Source organism: Belonocnema kinseyi, chromosome 2, assembly GCF_010883055.1.
Source record: "Belonocnema kinseyi isolate 2016_QV_RU_SX_M_011 chromosome 2, B_treatae_v1, whole genome shotgun sequence".
NCBI classification, from domain to species: Eukaryota; Metazoa; Arthropoda; class Insecta; order Hymenoptera; family Cynipidae; genus Belonocnema; species Belonocnema kinseyi.
The window spans coordinates 149,102,182-149,118,059 of NC_046658.1; the positions used below are offsets into that span (position 1 = coordinate 149,102,182).

General features: G+C 23.6%; 1 protein-coding gene across 1 annotated transcript; it reads left to right on the forward strand.

The window, feature by feature from the left end:
• The first annotated feature begins 723 nt into the window (after positions 1-723).
• LOC117183118 (venom serine carboxypeptidase) lies at positions 724-11,844 on the forward strand. The gene is made up of 2 exons (XM_033376297.1): positions 724-1,150; positions 10,360-11,844. The coding sequence occupies exons 1-2, from the start codon at positions 854-856 to the stop codon at positions 11,476-11,478; spliced, it is 1,416 nt and encodes a 471-aa protein (XP_033232188.1). The 5' UTR covers positions 724-853; the 3' UTR covers positions 11,479-11,844.
• Positions 11,845-15,878: the final 4,034 nt, after the last annotated feature.

Genomic DNA, 15,878 nt, shown 5'->3' on the forward strand with positions numbered 1-15,878 from the left:
ATTGATTAATTATGTTAAAAATTCGTATTTTTTAGTTTAACTGAACAGTTTCTTTTTTTTAATTGGAAATTAAAATGGATTTTTCAAGAAAACTCATTTTTTTATTGAACCTTTAAATGTTCTATTTTTGGTATAAAATGTAATTTTACAGTTTAAAATTCAAATTTTTTGTAGAAAATTAATTAAATTTTTTATTGAAAATTTAACTGTTCTATTTTCTGTTAAAATTAATTTCTCTAGGTAAAAATTTGATAAAAAAACATGTCAGCTTTTCTATTTTTGGTTAAAACTCTTTTTTTTCTGTCTCGAAAATTTAACTGTTCATGTTGATATTTTTCTAATTAAAAATTATTATGTAACTATTCCTTTTTTTCTTTAAAATATATCTTTTATGTTCAAAACTAATTAATTTTTTTTTAAATTTATTTTTTGGTTCAACTGAACAGTTTATTTATTTTTTATATTTTTTGAAATTATATTTTTTTATCAGGACTAGCAAGAAAAGTTTAGTCAATATATTAATTGCTGCAAAGAATCAGTTTTCTAAGGAAATTGTTTCTTTTCCAGTTATACACGCACTTATTATAAAAAATAAATATAATCACAATCAGCGAGACAGAGGCGCAATAACCATTGAGAATTTATCGCGGAATTTATCGCCATCATGACGAAGTGCATAGTACATTATGGGCGTATTTGAAGACAATGTTTTGATTTGATACGGAGTTCCAACCTAACCTATTGAAACACAAAAGTACGCGCTCAGTTGCACGATTTCATGCGACTTGAAGTAACTTTTGGAGCGCCATCAAGAATTGGAAAGACAATATTGTTAGGTTTTTGAAAAGCGAAAATGAAGGACAATATCCTAAAATGTTTTCTTTTTCTAATAATGTGTTTTACGCTTAATACTTCTGCGGTTTTTATCAACGTTTATCCGAAACTGAAAAGCTTTCCTCTTGCTCGAGATGCGGATGTGGGTGAGCCTCTTATTCTGACGCCTTTAATTGAAACTGGAAAAATTGATGAAGCTAGAAAGAAAGCCGCAGTTACGCATAAAGAAATGCAAGGAATCAGCAGCTATTCCGGTTATTTCACGGTTAATAAAGCCTTTGGATCGAACATGTTCTTCTGGTTCTTCCCGGCACAGGTCAGAATTTTTTAAATTTTATCATCTGCTCTTTCTCTTCGTTTATATTTCTGATATCGGTATAATTATTTAGTTAGAAAAAATTATAATTTATAATGTTCATTTTACATTAAAAAGGTATTATTCGTATTCATTATGGAAAATATGTATGCAAAAAGTGAAAAAATTAAATATTACCAAGTATAGTATAGGTTAAACATTGAGATTACACCAAAAAATATAGATTTTGAACAGAATAAATTAATTTTCCATTAAAAATGATACATTTATAAGGAAAAATGGAATAAAAAGATAAAAAACTTAAATTTTCAAGGAAAAAAATAATTTTTTAACAAAGTATAAATAATTTTCAAGGAAAAAGTCGGATTTTAAAATAAAAACAATATTTTTTCACTAAAATTTCAAATTTTCAGTTAAAAAATTAAATTTTCGACAAAAAAAAATTAATTTCCATCTAAAAACTGTTTTAATTTTTAATTAAAAATCTGTCAAAGTAAACAAATAAAAAAAAAGAATTTGCAACAAAAAAGATAAATTTTGAAACAAAAATAAATATAAGTAAATAATATAAATAAAATTTTAACAAATTTATGAACAAAAATGGAATACCAAAAATAGTGCAGTTAAATTTTCAATGAAAAATGTAATTTTTCAACAAAGTATAATTAATTTTCAAGGAAAAATTCGAATTTTCAACCTAAAAGTTTAATTTTCTACTAAAAAGACAAATTTTCATCAACAAATATGAATTTTAAATTGAAAAATATAAATTTTTAAACCAAAATAGAATATTGAAATTTTTAGTTAAAAAAACTAAATTTTCAAGAAGTAAGAATAAATTTCCAACTGAAACAATTTTTATTTTCAAGCAAAAATAAATATAAATAATTAATGATGTATAATAATATAAATAGTTCCAGCAAAAATGTAAATTTTTAACAAAATAAATAAGTTTTTATTTCTGAAAAAGATAAATTTATAAGCAAAAATGGAATATCAAGGAAAAATTCGAATTTTCAACCTAAAAGTTTAATTTTCTACTAAAAAGACAAATTTTCATCAACAAATATGAATTTTAAATTGAAAAATATAAATTTATAAACAAAAATAGAATAGATAAATTTTCTGTTAAAAAAATTAAATTTTCAACAACAAGAAATAAAATTCCACAGAAAACAATTTTAATTTTCAATAAAAAACTGCCCAATTTAACAAACAAAAAAAGGAACTTTCAACAAAAAAGATAGATTTTCAAGCAAAAATAAATATAAGTAATTAATAATATATAATAATATAAATAGTTCCAGCAAAAAATGTAAATTTTTAACAAAATAAATTAGTTTTTTTTCTGAAAAAGATAAATTTATAAGCAAAAATGGAATACAAAAAATAAAACAGTTAAATTTTTTATGAAAAAATTTTTTTAACAAAGTATAATTAATTTTCAAAGAAAAAGTCGAATTTTCAACCGAAAAGTTTAATTTTCTACTAAAAAGACAAATTTTCAATAAAACTCATGAATTTTAAACTGAAAAATATAAATTTTTAAACCAAAATAGAATATTGAAAATTTTAGTTAAAAAAACTAAATTTTCAAGAAGGAAAAGTAAATTTCAAACTAAAACAATTTTAATTTTCAAGCAAAAATGGAATATAATATAAAATTTAAATAAATAAATATATATATATATATATAACATAAATATATATAATATAAAAAATAGAACAGTTAAATTTTCAAGGAAAAAGTCGTATTTTCAACCTAATTTTTCACTAAAAATACCAATTTTCAACAAAAAGATGAATTTTAAACTGAAAAATATAAATTTATAAATAAAATTTTCAACCCAAAAGTATAATTTTCTACTAAAAAGACAAATTTTCAACAAAACTCATGGATTTTAAACAGCAAAATATAAATTTTTAACCACAAATAGAATAGTTAAATTTTCAGTAAAAAACTTAATTTTCAATTAAAAAAACTTCCCGAGTAAGCAAATAAAAAAAAGAAGTTTCAAAAGAAAATATAAATTTTCAAGCAAGAATGGAATAAAAAAATAGAATTTTCAAATTCTAAATTTAATTAAAACTAAGAAAGAAACGAATTTTTAACATAATCTTGAAAATTCGATTCGGTTATTATTATTATTATTTTTTCGATTCGGTTTCAATTGTTATTTTTTTTACTGAAAAATCTTGAATAGTTGAAAATTTTGAAGTGTTTTGTTAAAAAATGCATTTTTTTCTTAGGTTTTTTAACCGAAAATTTAACTATTACGTTTGTGGTTCAAAACTGTTCCTTTTTTAGTTGGAAACTGGCTGAAAAAATTTTATTGTTTGTTAAAAAGGTTTGAAAATTCGTCTTCTTTGGTAGAAAATTAAAATATTTGGTTCGAAATTAACTTTTTCTTGAAAATGCATATTTTTTGTTGCAAATCCGTTGAAATTTCGCATTTTTTGTTTAAATTCAACTGTTTTTAATTCAAAATTAACATCCTTTTACCTTATCAATATTCAACTAATTTTTTTACTATTTCGTTAAAACATTTTTTTATTCAGCGCGGATTAATCTTTTAGGTTAAACATTAGATTATTTTGTTAAAAATTATTTTTTTTTACTTTAATTTTTAAACAGAAAATTCGTCATTCGGTAAAAAATTAAACTACTTTTATAGAAAACTTGGTTTATAATTCATCCTTTTTACTTCAAATTTCAACTATTTGGTTCAAAATTTGTCTTTTACTTTCAAAATAAATATCTTTTGGTAGAAATTAATTTTTATAGTTGAAAATTCAATTATTCTATTCAAAGATTCATAATTTTATTTGAAAATTTGTCCTTTTTAGTTAAAATTTGTATTTTTTTTTTTTTGTGAAAAATTGATGTCTTTTTTTTATAAATCGTCGTTTTTATGGAAATTAATCTTCTTGGTTTAAAATTGATCTTCTTTAATTGAAAAAACAACATTTTGATTAAAAACATTTTCTTTTTCAGTTGAAAATTCAATTATCCTAGTTAAGATTTATAATTTTATTTGAAAAATGGTCTTTTTTGGTAGAAAGTATATTTAGTATAATATTTCTCATTTCAGTTGAAAATTCTTTATTTTATTTAAAAATGTAATTTTTTTTCAATTAGTTTTTCTTATTATTATTTTTCTCAACTAAAAACGCAACTGTTCCGATTGAATAGTCCATAATTTTAGTTGAAAATGTACTTTATTGTTAAAAATATAATTATGCTAGTTAAAAGTTCAGAATTTTATATTAAAATTCATGTTTTTGTAATTTTTCGTAGAAAATTGAACTATTTAGTTATAATATTATATATTTTGTTTAAAAATCGTCTTTTTTCGTAGAAACCTAAACCTTTTTTTTTTTTTTTTTTTAATTTTTTTAACTCAAGTATTCGAGTGAAATATTGATCATTTTAATTGAAAAATCGTCTTTTTTGGTAGAAAATATAATATTTAGTATAATATTGATCATTTTAGTTGAAAATTGATTGATTTATTTTAAAGTATAACCATATTTTTGAATTAATTTTTTTTTAAATTATTATTTTTCTCATCTGAAAACGCAAGTATTCCAATTGAATATTTCATCATTTTAGTGGAAATTAATCTCTTTCTTTAAAAATTTATATTTTCGTTGAAAATTCATGTATTTTGTTGAAAAATTTTCGTTTTTGGTATTAATTAATCTTCTTGTTTAAAAAATTTTTGTTTTCAGTTGAAAATTTGAATATTTGTATGATAAATTTTTTTTTTTAGTTAAAAATTCAACTTTTTCGTTAAAAACTCATGTATTTTGTTGAAAATTTATCATTTTTTGCTAGAAATTAGACTTCTTGGTTGAAAATTGAGCTTCTTCAGTTTAATATGAATTATTTTGTTAAAAATTTGGCTTTTTGAGTTGAAAATTCAACTATTTAGTTAAAAATATATAGAATTTTTTTCAAAAATCCTCGTTTTTCGTAGAAAGTAATCTTTTTCGTTAAAAATTGATCGTTTTTATCTTGAATTTCAAATACTTGACTAAAAATGCAAAGTCAAGTTTTCAATTCTAAATTTTGCAAATTGTAAAAATTTTGAGTGCAAACCATAATCGTAGGTTGAAAAAATTCATAATTTTAAGGATATAAAATTTAAATGGTTTGCAGAGTTCCCCTTTTTTGGTTGAAAATTTACTTATTTTTTTAGTTGCAAATTTATGAATTTTTTTTAAAGATCCTAGTTTTTGTTGGAAATTAATCTTCTTGATTAAAAATTTATGTAGTTTGCTGAAAAATCGTCAGTTTGGGTACAAATTAATCTTCTTTGGTTCAAATTTTGCATATTTTTTCTATAAAATTTATCTTTTTGAGTTTAAAATTGATGTATTTTTGTTGAAAAATCATCTTTTTGGGTAGAAATTTATGTTTTTGGTTAAAAATTGATCTTTTTTAGTTCAAATTTCAAATATTTTTTTGTAATTTGTCTTTTTAAAACGAAAATTCAACTTTTTAATTGAAAATTAATCTATTTTATTGAAAAATCCTCTTTTTTGGTAGTAATTAATGTTTTTGGTTGAAAATTTATGTATTTTGATGAAAAATAGTCACTTTAGGAACAAATTAATCTTTTTGGTTAAAAGTTGATTTTTTTAGTTCACATTTTAATAAAAAAAAAATATATATATATGTTTTTTTAAATTTTTCTTTTTAAGTTGAAAATTCAACTTTTTAGTTGAAAATTTATTTATTTTGTTGAAAATTTTTATTTTTCGCTAGAAATTGTTCTTTAACTTTTAATTTAACTTTTTTGATTAAAATTCGATTTCTTATGTTGAAAATTTAAGTCTTCTTTTGATAATTATTTTTTTTATTGGTTGAAAATTAATGAATTTTGTTGAAAAATCCTCCTTTTTGGTGAAAATTCATCTTCTTGATTAGAATTGATCTTTTTTGGTAAAAATTTATGTATTTTTTTGAAAACTCGTACTTTTTTGTAGAAATTAACCTTCTTGGTTGAAAATTGATCAAACACAAATATTTAAATTTTGATAGTTTTTTATTGAACGTCAAATTTTCAAGTCTAAGCTTTAAATTTAATCAAAAATCTCAATCTTTTATTTAAAACTTTTTAAAAAATCAAAAGCTCTTTTTTGGTAGAAATTAATTTTCGTGGTTGGTAATTGATTTCTTGTTTGGTAATTTATTTATAATTTAGTTGAAAATGTATGTGTTTAGGTGAAAAGGCCAATTTTAGTTAAAAATTGTTCATTTTTAGTTCAAATTTCAAATATATCTTTTTAATTTGTCTTTTTGGGATGAAAATTAAACTTTTCATGTGAAAATCAATGTACTTTTTTTTTTAATCCTCTTTTTTAGTGGAAATTCATCTTCTTGATTTAAATTTTTTTGTTGGAAACTTTAATTTTTTTAGTTGAAAATATATGTAATTTGTTCAAAAATCCTCTTTTTTTTGGTAAAAATTAATCTTTTTCGTTAAAAATTGATATTTTTTAGTTTAAATTTGAAATATTTATTTGAGAATGGAATAACCTAAAAAGTTTAAATTAAATTCAAATCAAAAATACCCATTTCCTTGTGAAAAGTTATGTATTTTGCTGAAAAATCGTCAGTTTGTGTAAAAATTAGTCTTTTTTTTTATTCAAATTTCACATATTTTTTTATAAAATTTGTCTTTTTGGGTTGAAAATTAATGTATTTTGTTGAAAAATCATCTTTTTTGTGGAAATTTATGTTTTTGGTTAAAAATTGATCTTTCTGAGTTCAAATTTTAAGTATTTTTTTTAAATTTGTCTTTTTGAGTTAAAAATTCAGCTTTTTAGTTGAAAATTTATGTAATTTGTTGACAATGTTTATTTTTTACTAGAAAATAATCTTTTTGGTCAAAAATTTATGTATTTTGCTAAAAAATCGTCAGTTTGGATACAAATTAATTTTTTTTGGTTCAAATTTAACATATTTTATTTTAAAAATTTCTTCTTGAGTTTAAAATAATGTATTTCGTTGAAAAATCATATTTTTTGGTGGAAATTTATGTTTATGGTTAAAAATTTAGCTTTTTTAGTACAAGTTTCATTAATCTTCTTGTTAAAAAAATTTTTTTTTTTGTTGAAAATTCAATTATTTGGTTGATAAATTTTGTTTTTTGTTAAAAATTCATGAATTTTGTTGAAATTTTTATATTTTTTGCTAGAAATTGATCTTGGTTAAAAATGGATCTTCTGTAACTTAATATGGATTATTTTGGTAAAAATTGGTCTTTTTGAGTTGAAAATTAAACTGTTTAGTTGTATATTTATGTAATTTGTTGACAAATCCTCTTTTTTGGTAGAAATTAATCTTTTCATCAAAAATTGATCGTTTTTATTTAAAATTTTTAATATTTGCCTGAAAATACAAAGTCAAGTTTTGAATTCCAAATTTTTCAAATTGTAAAAATTTTGAGTCTAAACCATAATTGTAAGTTTAAAAAATTTAGACTTCATAATTTTAAGAATATAAATTTATGTATTTTGCTGAAAAATTATCACTTGGAGTATAAATGAATCTTTTTTTCAAAATTGATCTTTTTTAGTTTGAATTTCACTTTTTTTTTAATTTGTATTTTTGATTTGAAAATTAATGTATTTAGTTGAAAAGTCAATTTTTTTTTGGTTGAAATGTATGGTTTTGGTTAAAAATGGATCTTTTTAGTTCAAATTTCAAATATATATTTTTTAATTTGTCTTTTCGGGTTGAAAAGTTAACTTTTTAGTTGAAAATTAATGAAATTTTTTTCAAAAATCCTCTTGTTTGGTAGAAATTAATCTCAATTCTAAATTTTGCAAATTATAAAAATTTAGAGGGTATACCATAATCGTAAGTTTAAAAAAATTTTGAATTCATAATTTTGAAGATATAAAATTTTTTAATTTTGCAGGCTTCCACTTTTTTTTATTTGAAATTTATTTATTGTTTTTAGTAGAAAATTTATGTATTTTTTGTTAAATCCTCGATTTTGGTGGAAATTAATCTTCTTGGTTCAAAATATATGTATTTTGCTGAAAAATTGTTAGTTTGGGTATCAACAAATCCTTTTTGCTTCAAATTTCACATATTTTGTATAAAATTTGTCTTTTTGAGTTGAAAATTAATGTATTTTGTTGAAAAATAATCTTTTCTGATGAAAATGTATTTTTTTGGTTAATAATTTATCTTTTTTAGTTTCAATTTACCTTTTTTTGTTAAAATTCGATTTCTTATGTTGAAAATTCAAGTCTTATTTTGATAATTATTTCTTTTTTTTGTTGACAATAAATATGTAACTATTTCGTTTTTTCTTATAAATTTATTTTTATTGGTTGAAAATTAATTAATTTTGTTTGAAAAATCCTTTTTTTTGTGAAAATTCATCTTGATTAGAATTGATCTCTTTTGGTAAAAATTTATCTTTTTTTTTGGTTTAAAATTTATGTACTTTTTTTTAAATCATAGTTTTTCTGGAGGAATTAACCTTCTTTGTTGAAAATTGATCAAATGCAAATTTTTTAATTTTGATAGTTTTTTTTATTGAAAGTCATATTTTCAAATCTACAATTTAAATTTAATTAAAAAACTTAACCTTTTATTCGAAATGAAAAAAATCGAATTCTCTTTTTTGTAGAAATGGATTTTTTTATTGAAATTTGATTTTTTTGTTTGGAAATTAATCTATATTTTTAGTTGAAAATTTATGTTTTTTTGCCGAAAAGTACTTTTTTTTCGTAGAAATTAGTCTTTTTAGATAAAAATGGAAATTTTTAGTTTAAATTTCGAATATTTTTATTTATTTTTTTTTTTTTAGTTGAAAATTCAACTTTTTATTTGAAAATTAGTTTATTTCGTTGAAAAATCATCTTTCTTGGTGGAAATTTATTTTTTTGGTTGAAAATTGATCTTTTTTAGTTTAAATTTCACTTTTATTTAATTTGTATTTTTGATTTGAAAATTAATGTATTTAGTTGAAAAGTTAATTTTTTTTTTGGTTGAAATTTATGGTTTTGGTTAAAAATGGATCTTTTTAGTTCAAATTTCAAATGTATATTTTTTAATTTGTCTTTTTGGGGTGAAAAGTTAACTTTTTAGTTGAAAAATAATGAAATTTTTTTTAAAAATCCTCTTTTTTTTGGTGAAAATTAATCTTTTTGGTTAAAAATGTATGTATTTTACTGAACAATTGTTAGTTTGGGTATCAATAAATGTTTTTTGGTTGAAATTTCGCATATTTTGTATTTTGTTGAAAAATAATCTTTTCTAGTGAAAATGTATTTTTTTGATTAAAAATTGATATTTTTTAGTTTCAATTTAACTATTCTTGTTAAAATTCGATTTCTTCTGTTGAAAATTCAAGTCTTATTTTGATCATTATTTTTTTTTGTTACAAATAAATATGTAACTTATTCCATTTTTTCTTAAAAATTTATCTTTATTGGTTGAAAAGTAATGAATTTTGTGGAAAAATCCTCTTTTTTGGCGGAAATTCATCTTCTTGATTAGAATTTATCATGTTTTGTAAACATTTTTTTTTGTCTTAACATTTGTGTTTTTTTTTAATCGTAGTTTTTTGGAGAAATTTGACTTTTAATAAATAAAACGATCAAAATTTAAAAATTTATATTTTATCAAAGTCAAATTTTCAAATCTAGAATGTAAATTTAATTTAAAATCTTCATCTTTTATTCTAAATGAAAAAAAATCGAATTCTCTTTTTTGTAGAAATGAATTTTTTTGGTTGAAAATTGATCTTTTTTCGTTCAAATTTTCAATTTTTGTTAAATTTGTCTTTTTGAGTTGAAAATTTCGTTTTTTATTTGAAAATTAATGAAATTTGTTTAAAAATTCTCTTTTTCGTACAAATTAATCTATTCGTTAAAAATTGGTATTTTTCAGTTAAAATTTCAAATATTTATTTGAGAATGAGTCAGAAAAATTTGAGAAATTTAATTTAGATTCAAATCAAATTTAAAATCCTATTCGCCGTTTAATTTTGTCCAAACATTTTTCTTTTAAAGCGAATTTGTTTTCAAATTACAAAAGTAACATTTTATGGTGATTATCCAAATTTGGCCTTTGCACTTTCCTTTTTTATTTGCAGAAATTCTATACGATCCTAAAAAAAAAAAAAAAACGAACAACTCAAAAATACGCATTTTCTTGAGGAGAAAATTAATGTTTCCAGGTCGATCCGAAAAACGCTCCAGTCGTGCTCTGGCTGCAGGGTGGTCCAGGCGCCAGTTCAATGTTCGGTCTGTTCATGGAGAACGGACCGTTCCAGGTGAGGCAAAATAAAACCCTGAAAATGCGCAAATACTCGTGGAATATCGCGCACAACCTCCTCTACATAGACAATCCCGTAGGGACCGGTTTCAGTTTTACGAACGACGACCAAGGCTATGCCGTCAACGAGACGGACGTCGGCCGCGACGTTTACACCGCGTTAATTCAATTTTTCCGCCTATTTCCGGAACTCGAGAGCAACGAGTTTTTCGTGACCGGCGAATCGTACGCCGGAAAGTACGTGCCGGCCGTCTCGCACGCGATCAAAGACTTCAACATCAAGGCCAAACTGAAGATCAATCTGAAAGGTTTGGCGATCGGCAACGGCCTGACCGATCCGGCCAATCAGCTCGTCTATGGCGACTATTTGTATCAACTCGGCCTCGTCGATCTCAACGGAAGAGACGCCTTCCACGCCTACGAGAAGAAGGGCCGTGATCTCATCCGGCAAGCCAAGTTTGAGGAAGCTGCTGATGTTTTTGACGACTTGCTCAACAACGACTTCCACGCGAGACCCTCCCTTTTCTCGAACTTGACGGGTTTCAATTTTTACTTCAACTATCTGCGCACCTCGGATTCCGACGAGGAGAACTGGATGTCCGAGTGGATCCAAGCGGAAGAGACGAGACGGGCGATTCACGTGGGGAATTGCACTTTTCAGACGGAAAATAAAAAGGTGGAGGCGCATCTGAAAGGGGACATTATGCAGTCCCTGGCAGTCTTGGTGGCGGATCTTGCTAATGATTATAAAGTGCTGATTTACAATGGCCAGCTCGACATTATTGTGGCGTATCCTTTGACGGAAAATTATTTGCAAAATTTGAAGTGGTCGGGGGCGGAAAAGTACAAGAGGGCCGAGAGGAAGATATGGCGAGTGGGGAATGAGATTGCGGGATACACGAAGAGTGTGGATAATTTGACGGAAGCTCTGGTGCGGAATGCGGGGCATATGGTTCCGGGCGATCAGCCGAAGTGGGCTCTTGACTTGATCACTCGATTCACTCACGGAAAACCATTTTAAAAAGCTTTTTTACCGTCTTTTTTTAGTGTCACGAATTTTTCGGCATTTTTCTAATTAAGGAGATAGGAATAGGGTTGTTGCCCATAAAATATTTTTTACATATTGTTTACTATTTTTAATTTAATTTTGAAATATGAATTTTCTATCACGATATCGATTGGAGGGCGCCCCTTTGACGTCAAAGAGGTCGGATTTTCCACCAATCACAGCTCACGTGTCAGTGATTCTCAAATATCTTTTTCCGTGCCGATGTTTTCTTTTCGTTATGTGCACATCGAAAATTGAAATCGCAAAATATTGTTTAAAAAACATTATAAACATGGGAAAAAGATTTAAAACCAAAAATTTTGTATAAAGAATTCATTTAAAAAGTACTTAAATGTAGTCATGTTTACTGAATCAATTCGTAAATATGTACGACTTTGAAATATGTTAATAATTGCAATTACTGTTTTCCTTCAACAGACTACTGACTCTTAAATTAAATATTACAACAGGGTAACTTTTTTTGTCACATAATCCTTAGCAAATAAAGGTATCAAATCAAAATAGTCAAAGTTTACAGCAGACCGTGGTCTAACCTCTTTATCATGAGTTTCGCATCGTCACATTGATAGATAATTATGAGAACCTCTGAGTCACGTGACAAACACGTGACACCAATTTGAATAAGTGTTTTGCCGCCTTCAATTTTTAATAATTTTTTTCTGCTGAACGACACAAAAGAAAAAAATATTATAACGCATCTTCGATTCAAATTAAAATTATGTATTGAAATTTTTTTTTATGATAGAAACTGCTTTTGTATAGTTTTATAAGAATAAAATTGCAATTTTGCAACACTTGAAGGAATTTTTAGATTTTATTCTGTTATCGGATTTCTAGTTTTATATGAACGATTCAAAGGGATTTAATTTAAGGCTGTTTATCTTAATTACTCTTTTTACAGATTGAAAATATTTCGGGATGACGCTGTTTTGTCGGGAAAGCAAAGTCCGATTTTGAAATCTTGGATATTAGTAAATTCAAGAATATTTTCAGTTCCTCAAATTTCAAATTCCCGAAACTATTAAATTTCTGAAGATTCCAATTTCTAAATTGAGCAAATTTATGAAAAATTAAATTTTTAATTGGTGAATTTCAGAAATTTCAATGAAGTAATCAGGTATTTCCGGAAATTTGAAATTCCCGAGATTAATAAATTTCTTAAGTTTGAAATTCACGAAATTAATAATTTACAAAAATTTCAAGGTCCCGACATTAATACATTCTGAAGATTTAAATCCCTGTCATTAATAAAGTTCTGCTATTCCAATTAAAAAATTAGTAAATTCCGGAAATTTTCAGTTCCTAAAATTTCTAATTGCCGAAATTAGTAAATTTTTGATAAATTAAATTTAAAAATTAGGGAATTTCTAAAATTTCAATTAAGTAATTAATAAATTCCGGAAATGTGAAATTCCCGAGATTAATTAATTTCTGAAGTTTTAAATTCACATTATTCGTAAATTCCTGAAAATTTAGAATTTCTGGAATTCGTAATTTTCCAGAGTTAATAAATTTCTTGTGTTTCAATTAAGAAATGATTAAATTCCTCAAATTTCTAGATCCTAAAATCTCGAATTCCCGAAATTAATAAGTTTCTGAAAAATTAATTTGGAAAATTAGGGAATTTCTGACATTTCAATTAAGTAATTAGTAAATTTCGGAAATTCCCCAAATTAATAAATTTCTGAAGATTCAAATTCTTAAAATCAATAGATTCCTAAATTTCAACTTTCACCAATTTTAATTCAAAAATGAATAAATTCCTGAAATCAATCTGATATTCAAATTAAGAAATTAGTAAATTCCGGAAATTTGTCCGTTCCTAAAATTTCTAATTGCCGAAATTAGTAAATTTTTGAAAAATTAAATTTAAAAATTAGGGAATTTCTAAAGTTTCAATTAAGTAATTGATAAATTCCAGAAATTTGAAATTCCCGAGATTAATTAATTTCGGAAGTTTTAAATTCACGAAATTCTTAATTTTCTGAAGGATCCAATTTCTGAAACCAGTAAATTTATGAAAAATTAAATTAAAATTTTTTTGAAATTTCATTTAAGTAATTAGTAAATTTCGTAAATTCCCTAAATTAATAAACTTCTGAAGATAAAAAATTCTTAAGGTCAGTAGATGCCCTAAATTTCAACTTTACAAAATCGCAATTTAAAAATTTGTAAATTCGGAAATTAAAAATTTCCGAAATTAATAAATTTCAGAAGTTTTAAATTCGTAAAATCAGTAGATTCTCTAAATTTCAACTTTGCCAAATTTTAATTCAGAAATGAATAAATTCCCGAACTTTCCAATTCTCAAAATTTCAAATTCCCAAAATTAATCTGATATTCCAATTAAGAAATTATAGAATTCCGGAAATGTTCAGTTCCTAAATTTTCCAATTCCTTAAATTAGTAATTTGCTGAATATAAAATTCCCGAAATTATTACATTTTTGAAATTAGGAAATTTCTGAAAAATTTAATTTAAAGAATAGTAAATCTGAAATTTCAATTAAGTAATTACTATATTCCGGAAGTTTGAAATTCCCGAATTACTAATTTTCTGAAGTTTTAAATTTGCGAGATTCCTAAATTCCTGAAAATGTAAAATTCCTGCAATTGGTGATTTTCCAAAATTTGTAATTCCTCAAATCAATAAATTCTCGAAATTTTCCAAATTTCTGGAATTTCAACTTCACAAAATTTTAATTTAGATGTTAATAAATTCCAGAAAATTCAGATATATGGAATTAGAAAAATTTTGAAGTTTCATTTAAGAAATTAGTAAATTCCGGAAATCTTCAGTTCCTAAAATTTCAAATTCCCGAAATTAATAAATTTCTGAAGGTTCCAATTTCTGATATTTGTAAATTTCTGAAAAATTAAATTAAAAAATTTGTGAATCTCTGAAATTCCAATTAAGTAATTGCGGAATTCCAGAAATTTGAAATTCCCCAGATTAACACATTTCTGAAGTTTTAAAATTTAGAAAATTTGTAAATTCCTGAAAATTTCGAATTCCTGCAATTAGTAATTTTCCGAAATTATTAAATTCCTGATATTTCAATTAAGAAATTGTTAAATTCCTGAGTTTTCCGGTTCATAAAATGTCATTGTAATTTGCTGAAATTTAAAAATCCCGAAATTAAACAATTTCGGAAAGTTCCAAGTCATGAAATTAATACATTTCTAAAAATTCAATGTAAAAATTAATAAATTTCTGGAATAAAAATTTCCGAAATTATTCCATTTCTGAAAATTCAAATCCCTGCAATTCATAAATTCTTGATATTTCAACTCAGAAATGATTAAATTCCTGAAATTTGAAATTCCGGAAATTCAAAATGCCTAAAATCAGTAAATTCTCGAAATTAAATTTTTTTTAATTTGCTGAAATTTAAAATTCTCGAAATTAATAAATTTCTGAAGATTCCAATTCCTGAAATTAGTAAATTCCCGAAATTAATAAATTTCTGAATTTTTAATTTCCTGAAATCAAGAAATTCCTGAAATTTCAATTAAGAAATTAGCAAAGTCCGAAAATGGGTAATTTACTGAAATTTAAAATTCTCGAAATTAATAAATTTTCCGAAATTTCAAATTTCAGAAATTAATACATTTCTGAAGATTCCAATTCCTAAAATTAGTAAATTCTCGAAATTAATAAATTTCTGAAATTTTAAATTCCTGAAATTTCAATTAAGAAGTTAGCAAAGTCCGAAAATGGGTAATTTTCTGAAATTTAAAATTCTCGAAATTAATAAATTTTCTGAAATTTCAAATTTCAGAAATTATTAATTTCTGAAATTTGAAATTTCTGAATTTTTAATTTCCTGAAATCAAGAAATTCCTGAAATTTCAATTAAGAAATTAGCAAAGTCCGAAAATGGGTAATTTACTGAAATTTAAAATTCTCGAAATTAATAAATTTTCCGAAATTTCAAATTTCAGAAATTAATACATTTCTGAAGATTCCAATTCCTGAAATTAGTAAATTCCCGAAATTAATAAATTTCTGAATTTTATAATTCCTCAAATTTCAATCTAGAAAAAAATAAAAACTGGAATTTCCTGAATTATTAACTTGCTGAAATTAAAAATTCCTTGAATTTAAATAGATAAATTTCTGAAGCTTCAAATTCCTGAAATTTCAATAAAGAAATTAGTAAATTCCGAAAATGGGTAATTTGCTCAAATTTAAAATTATCGAAATTAATAAATTTCTGAAGATTCCAATTCCTAAAATTAGTAAATTCTCGAAATTAATAAATTTCTGAATTTTTAAATTCCTGAAATTTCAATTAAGAAATTAGCAAAGTCCGAAAATGGGTAATTTGCTGAAATTTAAAATTCTCGAAA

Coding starts and splice junctions, on each gene's coding strand:
- LOC117183118 (XM_033376297.1), top strand. CDS start 854: ATGAAGGACAATATCCTAAAATGTTTTCTTTTTCTAATAATGTGTTTT. Junction 1,151..10,359: donor TCTGGTTCTTCCCGGCACAG/GTCAGAATTTTT, acceptor TAATGTTTCCAG/GTCGATCCGAAAAACGCTCC.